Source organism: Muscardinus avellanarius (genome assembly GCF_963383645.1).
Source record: "Muscardinus avellanarius genome assembly, chromosome: 12".
NCBI lineage: Eukaryota > Metazoa > Chordata > Mammalia > Rodentia > Gliridae > Muscardinus > Muscardinus avellanarius.
In genome coordinates, this window is record NC_137798.1 from 62584099 (window position 1) to 62607972 (window position 23874).

At 38.2% G+C, this 23874-nt stretch overlaps 1 protein-coding gene across 1 annotated transcript; it reads left to right on the plus strand.

Annotated features, from left to right (window-relative positions):
• Nucleotides 1-2772: 2772 nt before the first annotated feature.
• On the plus strand, nt 2773-21385 carry NAA30 (N-alpha-acetyltransferase 30, NatC catalytic subunit; the record flags this gene model as incomplete). Its single annotated transcript, XM_080707412.1, has 5 exons — nt 2773-2837; nt 2945-3692; nt 9504-9627; nt 10713-10768; nt 21248-21385. The coding sequence occupies 5 exons, from the start codon at nt 2773-2775 to the stop codon at nt 21383-21385; spliced, it is 1131 nt and encodes a 376-aa protein (XP_080563538.1).
• Between the last annotated feature and the right edge of the window lie 2489 nt (nt 21386-23874).

A 23874-nucleotide genomic window follows, 5' to 3' on the forward strand; every position in this document is an offset into this window, starting at 1 on the left:
GATTCCATTAAGTTATTTAGGAAGTCTTTCAATGTAAGTGCCTGTTGCAAGTTGGAACATAGCCACAGCAATGGATATTTCTGGTTCCACCTTGCTTTTGAGAACCTAGTCTCTCCCACCAAGAGGTGGGGCTTATTTTGCCTTCCCATGAACTTGGATGCAACTTTGGGATTGTCTAAATATGATCTGGTAGAACTGACACCTCACAACTTCTTAGGTTGGGTCAGAAAAGGTGATATGCTTCTGCCTCGCTCTCTTGGGACACTCATCTTAGGGACCCAGGCGACAGGCTGAAAGGAAGCTCAAACCAATCCATTCTGAAAGACCACATGGAGAAGTCTACAAGGAATAGAACGGAGGCTTATGGCCTCTGGCCAACTATCAACTATGTTCAGCACCAACTATCAACCTTAGGAGTGAAATTTTTAGACTCAAACTTTTTAGTTTTCAACTTTTGAATCTTCCAGCTGAGGCCGTATCATAATGGAACAGAGAAAAGCCATCCTTGCTGTGCTAACTTCCCGGCTCACAGAATCTGTGAACATAATCAATGGTTGCTTTATACTGCTAAATTGTGAGAGTAGTTTGCAGAGCATCCATAGTAACTAGAAGTGTGCATTTCAATCTTTTAAATGAGGATAATTAATGGTAATATTCTGTAGTAATTATGTATCTTAAGTTTAGTCATTTCTGTATTTACAGGCACTTACTTGGTGTGGGATTATTTCCTTCTACTGTATACAAGGCTAAATAATCTATATGCCTATTTGTACATGAGTGTCAGTATTTCTACAGGACACCAACCTAACCTGTAAATGAGTTAATACATGTAAGGCAATTAGAACAGCATCGTGGACATGGCAACAAAATTTGCTATTTTTATATCTATACCTTGAATCTCTCCATGAAAGGTGATACTTTCCTTTAACATCTTTAGTTTCAAGGTTTTTTTTTTTGGTTTTTTTTTTTTTTGTGTGTGTGTGTGTGTGTGTGTGTGGTACTAGGGTTCCTGGAAACCCTTCTACCTCCGGGCTACACTCCCAGACCTATTTTTATACTTTTTTTATTTGGAAACAGGCTCTCTTAAGCCAGCGCTGCTGGCTTCGAACCTGCGCAATCCTCCTGTCTCTGCCTCCAAAGTGCGGGGATTACAAGTGTGCGCCACCAAGCCAGGCTTAGTTTCAAGAATTTTAATATTTGTATTTGACACCCATCCTACAGTGTATACCAACTTTTACAGAGTTTAGATTAGAGCAGAAAGTTGTAAACATGTTCAGTCATAGAATTATATGCCTGAAAATGTACATCTTAAGCACACCTGACCAACTCTAGAAGTCATTAAAAAAAAAAAAAGCATTTGGAGGGGGCATGGTGGCGCACGCTTGTAATTCCAGTACTTGGGAGGATGAGGCAAGAGGAACGTAGGTTCGTAGCCAGCTTCAGCTACTTAGTGAGGCCTCTACAACTTAGTGAGACCCTGTTTCAAAATAATGAATAAAAAACAGTGCTGGGGGTTTAGATAGGAGGTAGAATGCCCCTGGGTTCAATCCCCAGTACCGAAACAAAACAAAACAAAATCAAATCGAATTTGCAGCCCAGCTGGTAGTGCATGCCTGTACTTCTAGGACTTGGAAAGCTGAAACAGGAGGAAGACTGCAGGTTCGAGTTCGGCCTCAGGGGGGAAAAAAAAAAAGCGCGGGGTTTCTGGGCAGGTAGCCCAGAGGTAGAATGCCTCTGAGTTCAATCTCCAATACCGCAAAAATAAAACAAAGCACAATTTACTCAGTGTGCAGGCGAGTCCTATTATCTGCCTGCTCTCCGCTCACACTGCTGAAAGCAAACTACAAGGGCAGAAAGAGCTAAAGCCACGCGCTGCCGTGTGTTCCCCAGCTCTATTCGGTCTACACCCACTTGGCAGATCACTTGGGACGATCGGGTCACCGCTTTACTGGTGTTTCCCAACCTGTCACAACTCTTGCCACAAATCAGGAATGTGCTGCTTGGCCGGTGTCACCCCTTCTCCAGTATTGCACCTGCTAGTCGCGTTTTACTTCCAGTTTTTCGAGGGTGGGGTGGGTGGGAGGGAGTGACGAGAGGAAGAGGACTGCCTGTTCTCTTAAACGGATCAAGAGGTTCTGAGTACAAACGCTCAGGTTTCGACAGTCACCCTCTCTCACTTTTTTGCAGCTGAAAGTTTTAAACTTCCTCTCCGTTCCCAGTAGCTCCCAGATTTGCTCCATGTTAAGCCGCCCCTCCCTCCTTTCTCAGGTCCCAGGTCGAGGCAAAAGTTAAAGGTGGTGCAGCTGCCAGAAGGCACTTCCAGGTGACTTGTGAGGAAGGGGCCAGATCCGCAGGCTCGGAGCGGGCGGGTCCAGGCAGCGCGGTGGAGACGCAGGCAGCACCACCCCGCCCACACCTCCGCGGAGGCGCCAGGTCCCGGGCGGAGGCGGAGCCCCGCCCACCCGCGAGGCCCCGCCCCCCGGCCCCGCCCCTCGCAGGCCGCCGCGCGCCACGCCCCTTCCCTCGGCCGGCAGCCGGCAGGCAGGGAAGTGTCGCAAAGCCGGGCCCAGGAAACTTTACCCGGGGTAACAGCCGCGGCGCTTTACGGCGGCGGAGGCTGGCGGAGCTCCTCGGCGGCGGCGGAGGCGGCCGGGCGGCGAGGGAGGCGGCGGCGGTGGCAGAGGGAGAGGAGTGGCGGCAGCGGCGGCGGGGACCGGTGCGGGGTGAGCCGCGAGCAGGGGGCGGGCTCGGCCGGGGTGACAGGGCTGGCGGATGGGCCGCGCCGGCCGGGGCCGGCGGCCGGCGGAGCAGCGGGGCGGCGCTGGCGAGCTGGGGGGGCCGGCGCGGAGTTGGGGGGCCGCTCGGCGAGGGCGGTTTGCGCCTTTGTTCCCCCCGCGCTCGCCGGCCGGGGCTCACGGCCTCTCCCGGTCTGTGTCGCCTCTAGGATGGCGGAGGTACCGCCTGGGCCTAGCAGCCTCCTCCCACCACCAGCGCCTCCGGCCCCGGCGGCGGCCGAGCCCCGGTGCCCCTTCCCGGCGGGGGCCGCCCTCGCCTGCGGCAGCGAGGACGAGGAGGACGACGAGGAGCGCGACGGCGGCGGCCGGAGCCCGGCGGGCGGCGAGGCGACGGCCACGGGGCGCCCGTGCCGCCGCTGCCCGCAGCCGCCGCAGGAGCAGCAGCAGCTCAACGGATTGATCAGCCCCGAACTGCGACACCTGCGGGCGGCCGCCTCCCTCAAGAGCAAGGTCCTGAGCGCGGCCGAGGCGGCCACGGCCACCCCCGACGGGGGCCCCAAAGCGACTGCAACAAAAGGAGCCGGGGTACACTCGGGCGAGAGACCTCCTCCGCACCCCGTCCCCAATAATGCGAGAACTGCGCTCCCCAGCCCGGCGGAGGCAGCGGCGGCCCGCGAACCCGCGGCGGCCCGCAATGGACTGACCGAGGGCGCCGAGGAGGAGGACGACGAGCAGGTGCGGCTGCTGTCTTCGTCCCTGGCCGCCGGCTGCAGTTTAAGAAGCCCCTCAGGGAGGGAGGTCGAGCCGGGGGAGGATCGGACGATACGATACGTCCGATATGAATCCGAGCTACAAATGCCCGATATCATGAGACTGATCACCAAAGATCTGTCTGAACCCTACTCCATTTATACGTATAGATATTTTATCCACAACTGGCCACAGCTGTGCTTCTTGGTAAGTGGATGGAATGAAAAGAGGGTGAGCCCAACAGAGATCCAGGCCGTACGGGGCAGGGAGCGTGAGGGCCCAGAGTGTGGCAGTGGATGCACCCTGCATTTCACAGCACTTAACAGGATGTAAAATGCCTGTACATATTCCTGGTTATTTAATGAAACTGTTTTGAAGGTAAGACCTCATGATGTGGGTTAACTTGATACTGATGAAGGTGCAGCAAGCCTGATCCGGGAGGGTCTTGAGTCCTGTTTACATTGGCTTATAATCGTTTTTTACCGACATTAATTACCTTCCCTCATCTCAAAGCACTTGCAGTCATTTAATTTGAACATGGTTCCGTTCGGATACAGGCCTTATTAATCTCAATTACAGTTACAATCAGGGACGATTGTATGCATAAACATGTTTTCGTGAACATGATTGTCAGTGAACTTTCTGTGGCGACACTGGAGAATTAAACCTTACAAGCATGTTCAATAATTATGGAGATTGTTTCCTTTTACTTCAGCAGGACAGTTAACAGTTGTGGCCAGCTTTCTGGTGCTTCCTTGTAGAAGGTGCTACTAACTTCTGGTGGCTAAGGCTTGAACAAAATACCTCTTTGTGGAATGTAGAAACTCACTTGTAAAATTATTACGAATCTGAATTTTTTTCTTTTTAAAGAAACTAGTCAAAGATGCTCAAACACTGGTACCATCCATATGTGTGGAGTATAATCGACAAATTATTATTTTTTTTTTACTTACATGTAAGTCAGAAAGACGTGGCTATTAAATAAACTTAATAACTTTTAACTTACAAAGTATTGGCAGTACCAGTAATTTCTTTATAGTAGTATTGACCCAGTTTCAGTCTGTATAAACCCTTTAAATGTTTACTGCAGATACATGCTTTGTGTCATGTATACATAACATAGTTTCCACTGAATTTTGCTAAAAGTGATATGCTTTTCAGGAGTATTTTATCATATGTAAAGAGAAAAACGATCACATTTATTTTTTGTGATGCTGGGGATTGAGCCCAGGGGCACTCTACCTCTGAGCTACACCCTCAGCCCAATTTTTTATTATTTTGAAACAGGGTCTCACTAAGTTGCGGATGACCTCATGACCTCACTAAGTAGCTGAGGCTGGCCACCAACCCTGATCCTCCTGTCTCAGCCTCCCAAGTACTGGGATTACAAGCGTGCGCCCGGCACGATTATTTGTTTATTTTTATCATTTACTTAATTGCACTTAATTATTCCTGGAATAAGTTGTGAGAATACTTTAAAAATCTGTCTGATTCTGTAGCTTGGTGGTGCTCTGAAAATATACTCTGGGCATTGTAGGTAATGGTAGTTTTGCTATGTTCTATGTTTACTTCGCTTGCGTTCAAAATACACTTTACAGGTGCTATTTTATGTTATAGAAAATTGATCTTTTCAGGTTTCTTACCATTGTGTCAAAATACAAGTTCTAAGACATGTCTATGTCAGTGAATAAAATTACATATACCACTATTTAAAATAGAGCAAATGCCAGTTGTTGTTGCTAAAAATTGTAGATTGAGTTACATTTTAAATCGAAATGGATATTTTTCTGTCGATTCCACAAAGAAGTTGTGCATATATGATAGTCAGCTTTTGATTCCTAGTATTATCTAGGCCTTTCAAGTCTGCCATTTCAAACTATAAGTTTTAACTTTGATTTTATATAGACTCTCCCAATTCACTAGCTAATTTGTACTATAGCCATTACTAGCTAAAGTTTAACATAAAGTTCTGAATATCTGGAAATTAAGATGTGCACAAGATTTACTAGTACAAGTATGAATCTAGGTATTGAACAATAAAGCATTAAATAGTAGAGATCTTTTAGAACTGGGTCCTTTACGTTGCATGCTTTTAACTTTGAACTTTTATAAGAACTACTTTTTAAAAAATAAAAAGATTTATATTATTTTAAATCATATCTGGAAGGATCTTAGAGTAATTGTGGCCCAGCTATTTTCTTTTTATGGAAAAAATAAAGACCAGAGTGAAAAGTTTAAATCTCCAGAGACTTACTGGTGGAGAGGTCAAAGTAGAACCCAAGTCTCTTGGCCTTTCATTATGGTATCAAGTAAGAACCTGAAAAGTAACATACCCTTGACCCATTTTGTGAAACTCGTGTCACAGAATTGTCTTCACCAGAGGGCAGTTCTTACATTCTCAAGAGATCAGAAACTTACAAAATGTTCCTCATTTCCGTGGGTAACTTATAATGGGTTAAATGGAATAAATGGGGTTGGAACTTACAAAATTGCCAATATTTGACTTACTAGCCAAAAGACAGTTTTTTATAACTTTTCTCAATAATGTAACAGATACAGAAATAAAAGGCCGTGAAAATGTGAGACACTGCCAATTACTCTATATTTTACCTATTTAGAGTTCATAGTGTTTTCAGTTGTTGGTACCCTTTTAGAAGTTCTTAAATTTACTACTAGCAATGTAACATAGTACTTCCGTTTATTTGTTCTAAATTTAACTTTCTGGCTTCCTTTAGTTTTCTATTTGTAGTGTTCTGGAATTTTGGAATCTGCTTCACACAATTTATATTTTTCATAGCTTTATAGACTGACAAGCCTTTGGCCTTATAGAGTTAAGTTTTAATCTTGCCAGTGATTTTTCAGGTCTCATACTTGAAAAAGGTACATTGAATAGCATTAATTTCAAAATATGTGCAGATTATTTTATTTGGAAAAATCAATAAGCAGACAAGTGATTGTTGTAAATGCGTATTTATCAGTAGATAGGGGGAAAATGCAGTGCTGGTCTTTTCTGCCAACATTTTATTAATAACAGCATCTCATATTGGGCGTTTGTTTAAATGAAGTGTACAACTTGATTTTTGCTCCTCCACTTTGTTAATTGGGAAAATAGTCTAAAAATGAACCAATATAGTATTTTGTGTGCTTTTTACTTTGTTGGTCAGAGGACCAAGATTTGTTTGAAATTCCTTTCCAATCTGAAAGTATTGTCTATTCAGTGGTTTTAGTTTTTTTCCTTTTGAATGGCTTTATTTAACTGTTTGATGTAGCTCTCTTTTTTAGTTTTGTATCACAAATCTGTATAGATTTCCATTTCACATGATCCTACCTTATAAGGTCAGGTATAAACTTTTTTCCGTGTCTTTCAAATGTGCCGTTTGGTCTGTGAGGATTTTACATGTGTGTATATATGTGTGTACAAATACATGCATACTTGAAATGTTATTTTCAGATTGACAGTAGAATGCTTGACTGGCATGTTCTAAGTCCTGGGCTCAATTTTCAGTACCATAAAGAAAAGAAAAAAATTGGTATCAGTAGTAGGGGGTGTAGTTGAGTGGTAGAGAACATGCTAGAGGACCTATGTTCAACCCCCCAGCCCCAGAAGGAAAAAAAAAAATTTGTCAGGAGTTGTTCCATCAGGCAAATTTCTGTGTATTTCTGTATTTCTTAATACAGAAAGAAAGTTTAATTTTCAAAGGAGTTAGACTTATTGGAAATGGGAAAAAAGGAAATAATTTTAGAGGTTTACTCACCATAATCTTGGAACTTGTAAACAAACTAGTGTAGGTTGTTGAATTTAATGTCCCTTCAAAACAGTTTTTCTAACCTTGCTTAGGTTTGTGTAAAATGAATTAAAATTATCTTGCCTGAAAAGATTTCTCCACAGTTTATTTTATATATGTGTGTGTATATACATACATACATACATACATATATACATATGTATATACATATATATGTATATGTATATATATATATATATATATATATATACACACACACATACTTTTTATTTTTGCAGTATTGGGGATGGAGCCCAGGGGCATTCTACCTCCAAGGTATACTACCAGCTCTATTTTTTATTCTTTATTTTGAAACAGGGTCTCACTGAGCTGCAAAGGGCCTCACTAAGTAGCTGAGGCTGAGTGTGTGTGTGTGTGTGTGTGTGTGTGTGTGTGTGTGTGTGTGTATGTGTATGTGTGTGTGTATTTTTTTTTCTTTTTTTTTTTTTTTTTTTACAGGTCTGGGGATGGAAGCCAGGCATTCAACCTCCGAGCTACATCCCTGGCCCTATTTTTTTATTCTTGGTTTTGAAACAGGGTCTCCCTAAGTTGCAGAGGGCCTCACTAAGTAGCTGAAGCTGTTCGCGAACTGTGATTCTCTGGTCTCAGCCTCCCAAATGCTGGGATTATAAGCATGCGCCACCACACCTGGTGAATTTATTATATTTTTAAAACAGAGGGTCAGGTCTTTAATCAATTTATACAGTGACAGACTGAAACATTTAAAAACAAATTTAGATTAAAATATGAATTAGGTAAGTTGGACTTTAAGTACATTTATTTATTTATTAATTATTTTTGGTGGTACTGGGGCTCCTGGAAGCCCTTCTATCTCTGGGCTATACTTCCAGACCTATTTTATTTTTGGAAACAGGGTCTCTGAAGCCAGCTCGAACCTGCATGATCATCCTGTCTCTGCCTCCCAAGTGCTGGGATTACAAGCCTCCCAAGTGTGGGGATTACAAGCGTTTGCCACCATGCCCAGCTCGGACTTTAAGTACTTTTAAATCCATTCCTATTTTTTTTGTTGTTGTTGTTGTTGTTGTTGTTGTTGTTAAACTAGTTTCTTCTGGAAGTTAATTTGTGCAAAAGAAATAACTTGCAGATACATTAAGTTGTTGAAGAGAGTGCCCTATTTATTAGAATATATTCTTAGTAGAATTTGTTACCAGTGTTGGAACTTTTGAAAAACATTTGCTATGACGACACTGGAAATCTTAAAGAAAGTGAAGCATTATTAAGCATTTATTTAATACGAGCCTTTCCTTTAACATTTTGGGAGGCGGACATTTTAACTAAAATAGCTCTATAAATCATTACATTAATATAAAGCTCTGATTTGAGCCATAGATATTTTAAGAGCTTTGTGACAGTGACCCACAATCAGGAGTATTCAAAAAATGAGACCATTTTCTATTTAGTCTTTTTACCACTTCAGTAACAGAAATCTGTGTGGAATCTAAGCCATACCTTATAAACAATAATCCTTTTCCTGAAAATCTAATTTCCTGATCAAAATCTTTCATTCAGCCAGATATGGTGGTACACACATGTAATTCCAGTACTTGGGAGGCTGAGACAGGAGGATCACAGGTTTGAGGCCCGCCTCAGCTATTTAGTGAGGCCCTCAGCAACTCAGTGAAATCCTGTTTCAAAATAAAAAATAAATCGGGTGGGGAGTATAGTTCGGAGGTAGAAGGCTCCTGGGTTCAACCCCCAGCACTGTAGGAAAAAAAAAAATCTTTCATTCAGGTGTTATGTATCATATATCATCTTTCATTAAAGCTTTATTATAAAAATATACTCTGCTGGTAAGAAAATTGTACAATATTTTAATGAAGATATTTTATTGAAAATAATTTTGTTTACCTGTTCCTTGTTTGCAAAGTTTAAGTAATTCTTTGTTAAAAATAATTGTAATTTTAAGCACCCTACAAATAAGTACTTGAATGTTTATCTTGTGGGAAATTTTGTTTTTCTTCCCTTTTTTCTTTAATAAGCCTAATAAATTTATGTTCTAAAGAATACTGATAGATTTTAAAAGCTAGGATGTTTGAAGGAGTTTTTGTTCAGATTTAGATTTCTGAAACTTTTGTGATTGTTCTTTTGGCAGAGTTCCCATTTTATCTTTCTTCTTAAAAGTGCTGACCAATGGTTGGTTGCTGTTTCCCATGGTGGATTGTGCAGTTCCTAATGGCAATGTGTTCTTCATAACTGTTTGTTTATTTTTAAGGCCATGGTAGGGGAGGAATGTGTAGGTGCCATCGTTTGCAAGTTGGATATGCACAAAAAGATGTTCCGCAGAGGTTATATAGCCATGCTAGCTGTGGATTCCAAATACAGGAGAAATGGCATTGGTAAGAAAAATACGATTTCACTAAAAGGATGAATAAGTTATTTTCATGTTTTGAAACAAAAGACTTAAATATGTAGAAATGAACTTGAAGGTAGGAGAAAAAAAATTGTTTTTATTTTAAAGTAATACATTTAGAAAATTCTTCAGGTGATTTTGTTTCATTATTTATATTTTGTTTTAGAGAATATACATTTTTTTAACCAAGAAGGAAGTGAGCTGGGCACAGGTCTGCACACCTGTAATACCAGTTCTTAGGCTGAGGCAGGAGAATCCCAGGTTTGAGGGCAGCCTCGGCAATTTAGCAAAACCCTGTTTCAAAATAAAAAGGGCTGGGTTGTAGCGTAAAGTTAGAATTCCACTGGGTTCAATCTTCACTCCATAGCCCTCTTCCCCAAAAATAGAAGATCAGTTTTCACCTTCAGAGTTTTCTTTGTGGTCTCATTCAGAAATCTTTGCATTATATGACATCTTGCAAGAAGTACTGTAGTTTTTAATAGCATTATGAAGGCACTTGTTCTACCTCTCAAGCAGCTGTCTGTCCTTGGGTTAAGTGAACCTGAATCAAACCAAAATTATGGAGTGATTGTTACCATTACTTAGTGCTATTCATCAGACATACTGCAATTTCAAGAAGGCCCATGAGAGGGAAATTGATTATTTCTTACTCCCACCTACTTCTTCCTTTCATGGCATGTTTATTTTATTTATTTATTTATTTATTTATTTATTTATTTATTTATTTATTTATTTATTTTTGGTGGTACTGGGGGTGGAACCCAGGGGCTTTTCTACCTCCAGGCTATACTACCAGACCTATTTTATACTTTACTTGGAAACAGGGTCTCACTAAGTTGCTGAGAACCTCACTTGGGGGAAGAGAAACTATCAGGAAATAGGTCTTTCAAGAGAAAATTTGTATTGCTATGTATAAGTTTTATTGCTTATAGCTAAATTTTCTTCTCACTTAATTTGAGACGATCAGTGTATGCATTCAGCATAGAGTAACATTCTTATGAATATCATAATCTAAATTCTGTAAGAAACCAATAGATTTTTCCTTCATTAATACTCAGCTCTTTATTCTAGGTACTAACTTGGTTAAGAAAGCTATATATGCCATGGTAGAAGGAGACTGTGATGAGGTAAGTCTTCCATAATGTTAAATACTATCTTGGGCAGTACTCTAGGTGTTTTCTAAGTATAATAATTATAATGCATATTAAACTGCATACTTAATACACAAGTAGCAAAAATTATATTCTGCTTAATAACACATGATTTTGACCGATAATAAATTTTAAGATAATGGAGCTAAAATTTTGTCAAAATAAAAAGGCGAAATCTTAGGCATTGCTAGTAAATAATTGTTATCTTCTGCTTTGTTATTGGTTAAATCATTAAGTAAGGTAACTCTTATTACAAACCCAATTATAAATTTGCTTAAAGTTTAGTCTTAGTTGACACACCTATCCCCCCTTTTATTTTAAACCTTGAGAAAACTATCAGCCCATTTGGAAGACATTTTACATTTGAAAAAATCTCAGCATTAGTGATAAGGCTGTCAGGCAGTGGCTTTTTAGTGCAAATTTTCTGTAATATTAATATAAGAGCTCATCTCTCTCCAGTTTTTAAGGCCTGGTGACTAGTATCTTTTTTTTTTTTTTTAATATTCTACAACACTGTGCTTTGAAAGGAGCAAGTATCATCTACAGAAGTCCAAGTGTCTTTACTATAACATTGGTGACAAGGAGGAACAACGTTGTATTGTGCTAGAAATTTTATGAGCAATACAAGTGACAGTTGTCTTTATTATTAGAAGGTAGATGTGCCTTAGAGAGTTCCTAAAAAAACATGAAATTAGCCGAGCATGGTGGTTCACACTTGTAATCCCTATACTTGGGAGGCGGAGACAGGAGGATCGCGCAGGTTGAAGCCAGCCTTACTGGCTTAAGAGACCCTGTTTCCAAATAAAAATATAAAAAATAGGTCTGGGAGTGTAGCCCGGAGGTAGAAGGGTTTCCAGAAACCCCAGTACCACCAAAAACAAAACAAAAAAAAACGTGAAATTAGGTAATTTTTTCCCCCAACAGATTGACCTTAATAAGTAATTTGCTTTGGTGATTTAAAAGTGGATATTTATGCAGTCATTAAATTTTTTAATTGATATTTATTTATTTATTTATTTATTTATTTATTTATTTTGTAGTACTAAGGGTGGAACCCAGGGGCTATTCTACCTCTGGGCTATACTCCCAGATCTATTTTATACCCCATTTGCAAACAGGTCTCACTAAGTTGCTAAGAGCCTAAGTAGCTGAGGCTGGCTTTGAACCTATGTGATCCTCCTGTCTCAGCCTCCCAAGCACTGGGATTACAAGCTTGCACCACCAGCATAGTCATTAAATCTTTGTGTTTATTTTTGTTTATAAAATCCCTTCTCCCATCTTCATACTCTTACTCTTTATCCTTCTTTCCAACTATATGGCTAATATGCACTTCCCATTCTGTAAGCATACCTTTAGGCAGCTGTACAGTTTTTACTCAAACGAAGTCATTCTTTTTCAGTAATTGTTTTTATTTAACAATATCTCAACCTGTTATCATGTTAAAATACAAAGATTACTGCAGAGTACTTTCATGCTCCTGGTTCACATTATTCTAACAGATCACACTAAATGGTTCTGTGAGAGAAGGAGTTTAGACACATCGGGTAGCACAGTGAAGTCCTCTTGGGATTTGATTTTACTACTAGTGGATACATGTGAAAGATCTCAAATTGTTCACAGCTTTGAATATTTAAAAGTGAAATGTCAGAAAGCCAAGTCATTTACGTGACTGGTAACTAAATTTGCAGGCGACCGGAGTGGGTAAGTTCATGAGTGTATAGACCTGTTTTTCCATCATAGCCATACTATATTTCTTCATTAAGAAGAGAAGTTAGGCTTCACCAAAGTTACTTACTTAATGGCTGAGGGAAATCTTCAGGTCATTAGGCCTTGTTTTGATCTTACACTGCTGGTGAGTAATGTTGTTTTCAGTGAACAAGGATGGTAGGGGCAAGGAGGGAGTTATTTGTTCCCATGGTTGAGCCTTTTATGAATTGCCCTTGTTTCTACCTGTGAGGCAGGCTGTGTGCTTTATCTTTGCTGATCTAATGTTTAAAGAGTATCGGGTGTTTTTTTTTTTTAAAGTCCTAGGGTATGATAAAGAGATTTCAAGATACTATTTTAGTGTTAAGGTTAAATACTAAATTAGTGATATATTTTAGGATAGAAATTCTGTTTTTATTGTGGGCCTGAAAAGCTAATGCTGATTCATTGTTTTTATTTTTAAAGAAATAAATATTAATGTTGGGCTGGAATGGAGGTGATTGCTCCATGAACTTTTTCTTGTATGATTTATTCTTGCAGTTTGAATATCTCTGCCTCTGGATTAGACAACTTTTCCTTGATTAAAAAGCATTGCTTATCTGTGTCCTGTATTTTTTCAGATAAATAATGTTAAGAAGCTCTTATTTATGCTTCTTAAGGCTTTTACCCCTTTCATTTATTTTTAAATCCTAACGATAACAGTTTTTACTTTTGATACTGTGTTTGTTACTTTACTTTTTTATAGCACCATTTCATTCCCATTTGTTTTGGTTTCTGCCCCCTTCACTACAGTGACACTGCTTTCTGATTGATTTATTTTGTTGGATCCAGTAGATTCTTGGTTCTTCTCTACTTCTCAGTCTTTAAGACCCAATTCAATATCAAGTCTTCCCTGATCCTGCTGAACAGATCAATTCCACCTTCTGTTTCTGTTTTTGTTTTTTGACGGTGACTTTCTTAACTACTGTGAGAACAGAGGTACCTTGTTCTTATTTTCTTAGTACTTAGTGTGGTATTTGTAAGAGAGTACCCGTTTTTATAAGTATTTTCTGAGTAATGTTCAGTGTTTCTAGCATATGCACCTTTGTTTTAAAACTACTTTTGAGCTGGATGTGGTGGCATACACCTGTAATTCCAGTACTTGTGAGGATGAGAGAGGAGGATTGCAGGTTCAAAAACAGTACTATTTCAGCAATGTAGTTAAGACTCAGCAACCTAGGGAGATTCTCTTTCAAAACAAAAATTAAAAGGGCTGGGGATGTAGAATCTCCTTGGGTTCAATCTTCAGTACCCAAAAGAGAGAGAGAGAGAAAAGGCACTTTTGAATTTTGATTTCATAAATAGTTAACTTGTCTTTTTCTCTGAACCTTATAAATAAGCTTTCTAGGAACAAATTTTTATACACAATACATAATATTTAAAGCAAAGGCATCCACAGGGTTAATCAAGTTCTAAAATATATATTGGTTAAAAAAGATTGAATGTGAAAATGGTCTTTGTATATAATTAACCTGAGAAAAACTGAAATTATAATTCTCTAAGAATATAATGACCAATAAAAGCATTTCAATGTATAATATTTCATTAAGTGTGAGGTATATCTTCCTTTCCTTTATATAAATAGATTATTGGAAAACCCATGAGAAAGATTTTTTTTATGGTATTATGTATTGAATCTGGGGCCTTGTACATGCTAGACAAGTACTCTACTGCTGAGCCACACTCCCAGCCCTAAGGGTTTTAAATTACATTTTTTATTACTTAGATTTTGCTTTTCTTTCTTTTATTTTTTTGGTGGTACTTGGGATTGAATTCAGGGATTGTTCTACCAATGAGCTATATATCCTTGGACCTTTTTTAATATTCTATTTTGAAACAGGATCTTGCTAAATTACCATTTGCTGGCCCCAAACCAGCAATCCTCCCTCCTGTTTGTATCTGGGATTAGAGGCATGTGCAACTACACCTGGCTTGTGCTGCTGTTTCTAAGATTCTTACAAAGATTGAGATTTTTAAATCTGTAGATTTAAACAGATTAACAGATACATGTATATTCCATCAGTGTTTACTTTGTGTTCGCACAATTTGTTCTTTGAGGTTTGTGTTGCTCTTATCACTACTAATTATTTTAACTTTAGAATATATTAAGCCAGAGTTAGTAAATGGATTTGAAACATAGATCATGTGTTTGCCCAAATAATAATACTCTATTCTTCTAGTCTAATAAATAGTTTCATTTTTGTCTTATTGTGGTTTTGCCAACTTTTTTGTGTGTATGTGGTACTAGAGGTGGAACCCAGGGGCATTCTACCTGCGAGCTACACTCCCAGCCCTATTTTTTATTCTTAATTTGATACAGGGTCTCACTGAGTTGCAAAGGGCCTCCTCACTAAGTAGCTAAGGCTGTCCCTGAACTGTGATCCTCCTGTCTCAGCCTCCCAAATGCTGGGATTACAAGTGTGGCTACCACACCTGGCTTATTGCCAACTTTATATATCAGAATTAAACATTAAAAGAACATACATAAAGATTTTTTTTTTTTTAAGCATTTAGCACTGACCAAAAAATTATAGCATTAAAAAAAGGTAGGCCGGGCATGGTGGCACACACTTGTAATCCCAGCATTTGGGAGGCGGAGACGGAGGGATCACAGTTTGTGGACAGTCTCAGCTACTTAGTGAGGCCCTTTGCAACTTAGTGAACCCTGTTTCAAAAATTTAAAAAAAAAAAAAAAAGACTAAAAAATAGGGCTGGGGATGTAATTCAGAGGTACAATGCCCCTGGGTTCCATCCCCAGTACTGCAGACAAAAAAGGTACATTCATTGTTTCATGAATGCAGATCTGACTTGAATTTGGTCACATCCCTCTCAGCACCACACACACATGGTTTGGTTGCCAGATAAGTAGTACTAAGACAAGTATCTCAGGTTTGAGTTTCACAGTGCAGGAAAGAGTAAGATAAATACAATTATCTGAATGAGTTTCTAAGATATATTTATTTATAAGATGATATTTAAAGTAGAACATATTTACTTAAAGTAATAAACCTATACAGTAGCAATTTACTTTTTTGTACTTTTTCTAAAATAAATTAGAATATGGACACCTGATTAATCAGTATAATGAACAGTCTTCATCTCTGAAAATTTAAGTTTTTTAAAAAAGATTTAAAGTGTGACTATTATCTGGATACTAATATCCAGAACTATGATCATAATACAATGGAATCAGAATTTCTCAATGGAATTTAAATGACCTGAAAACACTTTAGTTGAAAACCATGTCATATAATTTTTTCTTTTCTTTTACTGGGGATTGAACTTTGGGCTTTACATGTGTCAGGTAAGCATTGTACCCCTAGCCCTTAATTTCCACTACATTAAAAGCATTTCTCCCTTTGAGAAACCATTGTACATAAATAGGGAAAAAAGAAAAAGTCTGCTGCCTACCTTTTTGGGTTTTGCTTGTTTCTGTTTTACTATTGTGTGTATTTTTTTTTTTTTTGATGGACATGTTTAGGTTTAATAGGCAGTTTCCCTCTTGTGTAAATTCTGTGCTTTGTAGCTTCTTACAGACTGTTTATAATTTGCTTTCAAATTCAAGACTTTCACTACAGCCTAATTTGTTTATCCTAGTACTATTTCTAGCAGTATACAAGTGATATACCTGACATTTAGTTAAATTCTAGACATAGAATAGTCCACTGTTTTTTTATTATAATTTTTTCCTCATGATAAGGTATCTTTTTAACTTTATGTGTTTATGATTACATTTATATGTTTAATAATTACATGTTCACTATTTGCATTTCTGTAGGAATGTATTTCAGCTGTGTGATAGAAGCTGCTAGGTAAATAATAGAATAAAATGGGGCTGTTTAACCTGTAAGGATTTTGGGTGAATGGTTTGGCCTCATTAAAGAGCTAGGTGTGAGAAGCCTGGATTCTGCAGTAAATCTAGTCTGTCCCTTTGTGCCGTGTGATGTTCATTTTGATCTTAAAGAGATGTTGTGGAGAGCAATGACGAGTTGTTTATTCACTAGATACCAGTGGAAGGCCTGCAAGTTGCCAGACACTGTCTAATAGTGGTGTGCTTGCTAGGTACTTCTAATCTGTTGTATTAAAAGCTGTCTAGCTAGGCATGTAGTGCATGCTTAAAATCCCAGCATTTGGGAGGCTGAGACAGCCTCAGCTACTTCATGAGGCCCTTTGCAACTCAGTGAGACCCTGTTTCAAAATAAAGAATAAAAAATAGGCCTGGGGGTGTAGCTTAGAGGGAGAATGCCCCTGGGTTCCATCCCCAGTACCACCAAAAAAACAAAACCAAAAAAAAAACCTATCTAAACTGAAATGACTTGGTTTATCCTGATGTTATGTTGATGGTTTGTTGCTAAGAGACACTCTAACTCTTTTACTTTGTTAAATAGGATTCAGCTTTATCAAGTTTCTTTAGAACCAAAGCTTCAAATTTTTTTCTTCAATGTAACACTTCCATGTTGGGTAGTAAAAAAAGAAGCTTTGTAGTGAATTTTCAGTATAAAATTTTCAGATTTTTGTTTAATAGAAAATTTTAAGTGGATAAATATTAAAAGTAGTTACTTTTCTTAGCATTCTATTGTGCAAATAATATGTCTTTTTTCGAAGTGAGTGTACCAAGAGAGAATCTTTACATTTTAAAAGAATAGCCCTTCATGTAATTTTTTTTTCTGTGTTTGGCTTCATTTTATTTATTTGTTATGATGCTAACAAAACAGAAATCAACTCTTAACCACCCTTTAGTGTTTGTGTAGCCATAGTTACCTGTGGGTGTGTTTTCAATATTTTATTTTATTTTTTTGTCATACTGGGGGTGGAACCCAGGGGCCTTTTCTACCTCTGGGCTATACTCCCAGACCTATTTTATATTGTATTTGGAAACAGGGTCTAAGTTGCTGAGAGCCTCACTATGTAGCTGAGGCTGGCTTCGAACCTGTGTGATCCTCCGGTCTCAGCTTCCCAAGTGCTGGGATTACAAGTGTGCGCCACCACGCCTAGCTGTTTTCAATATTTTCGATTGCTAAATATTAATGAAGGTGCGCTTAGATCCATTTTGACTTGTCCCAAGTAGGTGAGATCTCGCATTTGCTGCTTATTTTCTCGGGGAGACAATTAGGGAGAAGTACAGAAGAGTGATTTCTATTAAGCTCTACTGCATATTTGAATTTAGGTCTGTCCTTGCTCTACTGCCGTTAAGTTTCATCTATCTGTAAAATAGAGATAACCATATCTGTTTTATAAGCTTGCTATAAAAACTAAATGGCATAGCCGGGCGTGGTGGCACATGCTTGTAATCCCCGGGCTTGGTAGGCGGAGACAGGAGCATCACGCAGGTTCGAAACCAGCCCCGCTTGCTTGAGACCCTGTTTCCAAATAAAATAAGTATAAAAATAGGTCTGGGAGTGTAGCCCAGAGGTAGAAGGGTTTCCAGGAACCCCAGTATCACCAAAAAAAAAAAAAGAAAGAAAAAATTAAATGACATAATTCACACAAAATATTGCTTTTGTTCTCTTTTTTTTTTTTTTTTTTTGGTGGTACTGGGGATGGAACCCTTTTACCTCTGGGCTACACTCCCAGACCTATTTTATATGTTTTTATTTGGAATCAGGGTCTCTTAAGCCTGTAGATTACCTGCGCGATCCTCCTGTCTCCACCTCCCAAGCATGGGGTTACAAGTGTGCGCCACCACGCCAGGCATAATTTGTTCTTTTTAAAAACTCATTTAGCCAGGCCTGGAGGTACATGCTTGTAATCCCAGCATTTGGGAGGCTGAGACTGGAGGATCATGGTTCGCAGATAGCCTTAGCTATTTAGTGAGGCCCACTGCAACTTAGTGAGACCCACTGCAACTTAGTGAGGCCCTGTTTCAAAATAAAAATACAAAATAGAGCAGAAAGTGTAGCTCAGAGGTCAAATTCCTCTGGGTTCCACTCCCAGACCTAAAAAAAATCCCCCAAAAAAGTATCATTTTCCTTTTTATTTCTGTGAAATCAATTATAAGCTTTACATTGTTGTAGCTTCAGTGTTTTTCATATTAAATTCTTGATTTGACATTTTAGCTGTAATTAGGTGCTGACCTAATAACAGAGTTCCAGGAATTACCTAAGAGAGTTATTCAAAACTGAAAACTTTTATTAGTCAGACTGGGATGTTCCAGACTGTAGCATGGCATACATTACTAAAAATTGAATTTTTTTAAGAACATAGAGAAATCAAACTTCAATTCTTAAACAAATTTGTTTGCTGTATTACTTTTAAGTCTTCCTAGGAATGTTTTCACTTGATTTCTAAATACTAATTACTTGATTTTAGATCTTTTGAAGGTCTGGATTTAGCAGGTTTGGTTTTGCTTTGAAGTTAAATACATAGCTGAGATGATGCTTTCTTTTTTTGTTGTCTTGTCATTAAAGAGCATAGCAACACTTTGATTAATTTATGTTATGCAATGAAAAATGCCAAGGACACATTTAATTAGCAAGTATTTAAGAGCTTTCAGTATGTGTTAGGTGCAGAGGAAACCAGTGTGAAGGTATATGTTACCCTTGTTGGGCTCACCATAGACATGTAAACAAATGGGCAGGGCCACATTCCAAAAAACTGTAGCTAGGAGGGCTAACAACCTCTTCCAGTTTTGAGAATGTGTCCTTGAACAGTACAGTATGTTGTGGAGTAGTATAAAAAGAGATAAGAGCTTGGAGGATAGGAAGAAAATTCTTCCATGGTGGGTTCCAGAGACTGAAAGTTTGGGGATAAACATGAAGAGCAAGAGAGACTTAACACAAAACTGGAGATGTAGGTAGAAGCCATACCTTGATGGGCCTTTTAAGTTTCTTTAGATTATTTTTAGATTGTGGACTTTAAGACAGAAGAGCCAAAAAGTAGGGAATTAATCAGGGCATTGCTCTACTTGTAGAAAATTGAGACCTCTTGAGTTAGGAAACTTGGAATCACGAGAAGTCAATGCAACTTGGACTAGGGTAGTGTCAGTGGGAATAAAAAAAGACCAGTTTAGAAGATTTGAGAGAGAATTGACAGTACTCTGCTTGGATATATATGTAGGGGGTGGAGAGGAAAAAGGTTCAGAGATGACTCCTGGTTTTAGGTTGAGGCTTTGGTGTGGTGGGGTGAAGATCCTCTTCTCAAAGATGGAATTGTGGAGAAAACAGACCATGAGTTCAATTTTGGATATAAGTTGAGGTGCTGTCTTTTCTCTGTTTGCCTCTTTTGTTTGAATTCATGTCAGAATTTTTGTTAGAGGTAGAACAGAAAGGCCTTTACTTGAGACTTTGTTTAATTGTACTTTGCCATTGTTTCCTTACATGCTAAATCTGAGGGTTATGACACGCTAGTAGTAACTGTGGTTCATTTGTGTTGATATTCTCAGTGAAGTAGGTGAGAATCAATAGAAATAGCAAATAGAGCTATATGTGTAAAAGTTGAGGCAATGAGGTAGTGTGTTTTGGTAGTGTGAGGTAGAAATAAATTAAGAGAAAAACACAGTATTCAAAAGTGTTATTTCTTGCCTGGTGTGGTGGCGCACGCTTGTAATCCCTAAGCTTGGGAAGCTGAGACAGGAGGATTACACAGGTTCAAAGCCAGCCTCAGCTACTTAGTGAGGCTCTCAGCAACTTAGTGAGACCCTGTTTACAAATAAAGTATAAAATAGGTCTGGGAGTATAGCCCGGAGGTAGAAAGCTCCCACTGGGTTCCACCCCCAGTACCACACACACAAAAAATGTTACTTCTTTATTGTCAGAGCCACCAGTGCAATAATGTTCAAAAAGGCCCAAATGAATACTGTGTTCCTCTGTTAAGTTTTTATACCTATAATGTCTAGATCAGTCATTCTTAAAATGTAATTCTTCAACTGGCAGTTTCAGCATCACCTTTTAGTTTGCTTAAAATGCAGATTCTTGGGCCCCACTCCAGACCTACTCAGAAGATCTAGGGGTGGGGCTCAGCAATCTCTTTTAACAAGGATTCTGGGTAAGTATGATGTATCTTAAAGTTTGAGTACCCCTAATCTGAATTCAGCAAACTTTCTCTGCAGAAAACCAGATAGTAAATATTTTAGGCTTTGTGGACCATAGGTCTGTGTAGCTGGCAGTGCTCAATTCTGCCCTGTATCAACAAAACAACCATAGACATATACACAAATGGGAATGGCTGTGTTCCAGTAAAACTGAATTTGCAAAAACAGACAGCAGGCACATTTGGCTCCAAGTCTATGGTGTGCAGACTCTGGTCTAGACTCTAGACAAATATGGTAGATCTTGCCTGGATAAATTATGACATGAATTAAAATACAGAAATTGGAGGTCAAGCTGAGTAGTTTGAAGTACCGGTTTACTTTTTAAACCTTTGTTGATCCTCCCCTTCCCCTTTTCCTTTTTCTTTGGTTACCTTATTTTTCTCCACGATAAATAATTCATCTTTATTTTGATGTAAATCGTGTATTCATTGCTAAAAATTCTAAGCAACAACAAAAAAAATACAAACCAGTAGAACAGAAAATAAGTCCCTAGTGATCCCTCCTTTCCCCCACCTAGAAATATTGTTACCATTCTGATGACTTTCTCTGTACATCATTATTTTCATGGACAGTTTTTAAAGAAACCAATATAGTGTGTTTTTCTTAAACATTTGATCTGATTATATACTTGGGTTTTTCAAATCACAAAATTATAACTTAGTTTTCTTTCATTTTCTTTCAAGGTTGTTTTGGAAACAGAAATAACAAATAAATCTGCTTTGAAACTTTATGAAAATCTTGGTTTTGTTCGAGATAAGAGGCTGTTCAGATACTATTTAAATGGAGTTGATGCACTGCGACTTAAACTGTGGCTGCGTTGAGAAATTGACATCAAGGGACAACTACCAACCACGAAGAATCGACCTTTGCATGCAATGCAATTTGTACAGAATTGCTTTGCAGGTGGATTTAGTAATTTCCATGCAGCTCTTATCTGTCAGTGTCTCATTGAGTGTCGCACAATATTTGTTGCACTTTGGCATGGCGCATTTGTTCTGAATTAAAAGATTGTTTTAAACTTCAAGAGTTCTTTTGGTACCAGCAAGATGTGCCAGTTTATAGCCAAGAATTGTTCATTTGCAGAGTCTGCTGACAATGTTATTTACATAGTGATCATTTTATCACAGAACCAGTAAGTGGAACATAATTTTGTTCCTTAAAAAAGCCAATGTAGATTGTAAAAGTCTTTAAGTATACTAACATTTCACACAGGGCCTGCCATAGTTTTCTGAAGGGAGTGAGGGAAAAGCTTCAATTTTAGGTTTTATTTTTTCAAGATTAAATTTTCCATTCTTAAATATTGGTACCTCAGTGGTTAGTGAAAGAAAAAAAAATGTAGGGTGGGTTATTGTCTTAAAATGAGTAAAGATAACAATTCAATTGCGTCTGCCAGTGCCTGTGTAGATAAATATATTTGTCTTCATCTCTAGTTTTTGAGTGCATGCTGTCTTTTTCTTTTAAGGCCTTTACAAACAAACTTTTGTTTTTATTTAAATTCTAAATTTGATAATAAATTATTTCAGATTTTTATAATCTACTTGGAAAATCTTTGAGAAGTGGCTCAAATGGGATGAGAAAAATTGATGGAGCCAGGAATTGCTGGGTTTTGGATGCACTTTGTGTGTGTGTGTGAGAGAGAGAGAGAGAGGGAGCAAGGGAATTTTTGGAAAACAGGAAATTAATGTAAATTGGTATGATTTATTTAATCAAAATTAGTGCTAAGCTGTGAAGAACAGCTTTTATAAAGTAGCTGGAATTTTTTCCCCACTTGATTTGGATTCACATTGCTTCCATTTCTTAAAATGCTTCATTTTTGGTCTTGGTCTTGGAAATAAATTTGAAGGTGTATTGTATCCATTTTAAGCTGCTTTTCTTTTTACTTGTGTGAGTAGATTCTTGGGGGAACCTCTGCTTTGTTCCTCCAGAAATACAAAAGGGAGAAATGAAAATCTTTTTTTTAATGAGTTCTTTGGGTTTTCTGAACAGCCACCGTGTTTATTAATACATTGTGTTTTGGTTAATCAGTGCAATGTAACAAATTTTAAAGTTAATTGCTTTCGATTGCATCAGTAAATCTGTGATAATTTATTTAACTAGGAAACCTAGGTACACAGAAGAAAAAAGATTCATTCTCTGTGAAAAATGTTTTGCAGGAATCTTATGTTGTTATTATTTTCATTTGAATATATTTCTGCTCTAGGATTTGGTTTGAATTATATTTTATGGCTATAATTACTGTATTTTGAAAACCCTACCTCCATTAACAGTTGGTAAAGGCCCCTTTTCAGGAAAGTTTGTTGCCTTTTTTTTTTTTTTAAAGGAAAGCTGCTCTTTGCCTCAGTATAATGTTTTGAAAGTGAACATGATAACAAGGACTTTTAAAATAAAGATACACAATTTATATTTGATGAAAATAACTTCCTATTGGTGGGATTATTTATAACTCCTTATTTTTAAGAAAACTTTTCATTTATATTGCTCTTTAAAGTTTAATGGGCAGAAGACTGGTTATATTACAAACATTATGGAGACCATTCAGTACTTAGCTTTCAGCTGGCTGTTTTGAGTCTGTTTTTGGTCAAACTTCATTTGGGATCTAGCATTTAGAGGAATTTCAATCATAGTCATACTTTTTACCTGTATTATGAAGGAAACTAGTTAAAACAGTGTTACTTATATCAAATTTTATTTCAACCCTTTAGATTTGGCTTATAGGTAATGGTTGTTGATGGACATAAATTTAGTTGACTCAAATAATAGGGACAGTTGTAAAATAGATACATGCTAGATTGTTTGTTTGCTTTTCATGTTTCTGCCAGGTTGTCAATGAAGCCATCACTAGTGATCCTTAACCCCAGAATTTCTGAATTAACTGAATTAATTGCCTGGGCATTTGTAAACATGACCTTAACTGTGTGACTGAAAAATCAAATGAATGCCATATTGTTTGGCTGGTGTATGTCGAGTATCAGTGTATACCTTATGTCTATAATTGGGTATGCAAAAAACTGTTACTTAAAATTTTAACCTCTAGCATGATAACCCAGCACCAAAATTAAATGTCTCCTTTCCCAGTTGAAATAATAGCACCAACCATTAACTTATTTTGATATCAGACTTAACATTTTTCTTAACATCAGCTTAAAACAGTTTCATTCAAATAGCACCAGACATTAACTTTCTTTCATATCAGGAATACCTTTTTCTTATAGCAACCTAAAGCAGTTTCATTTTAAATTGATGAGTAAGTTCACTTGGCTTAAAACTGAGCAAAATTGGTGCAACTTTCTTTTAATGGGGTGCTGCCTCT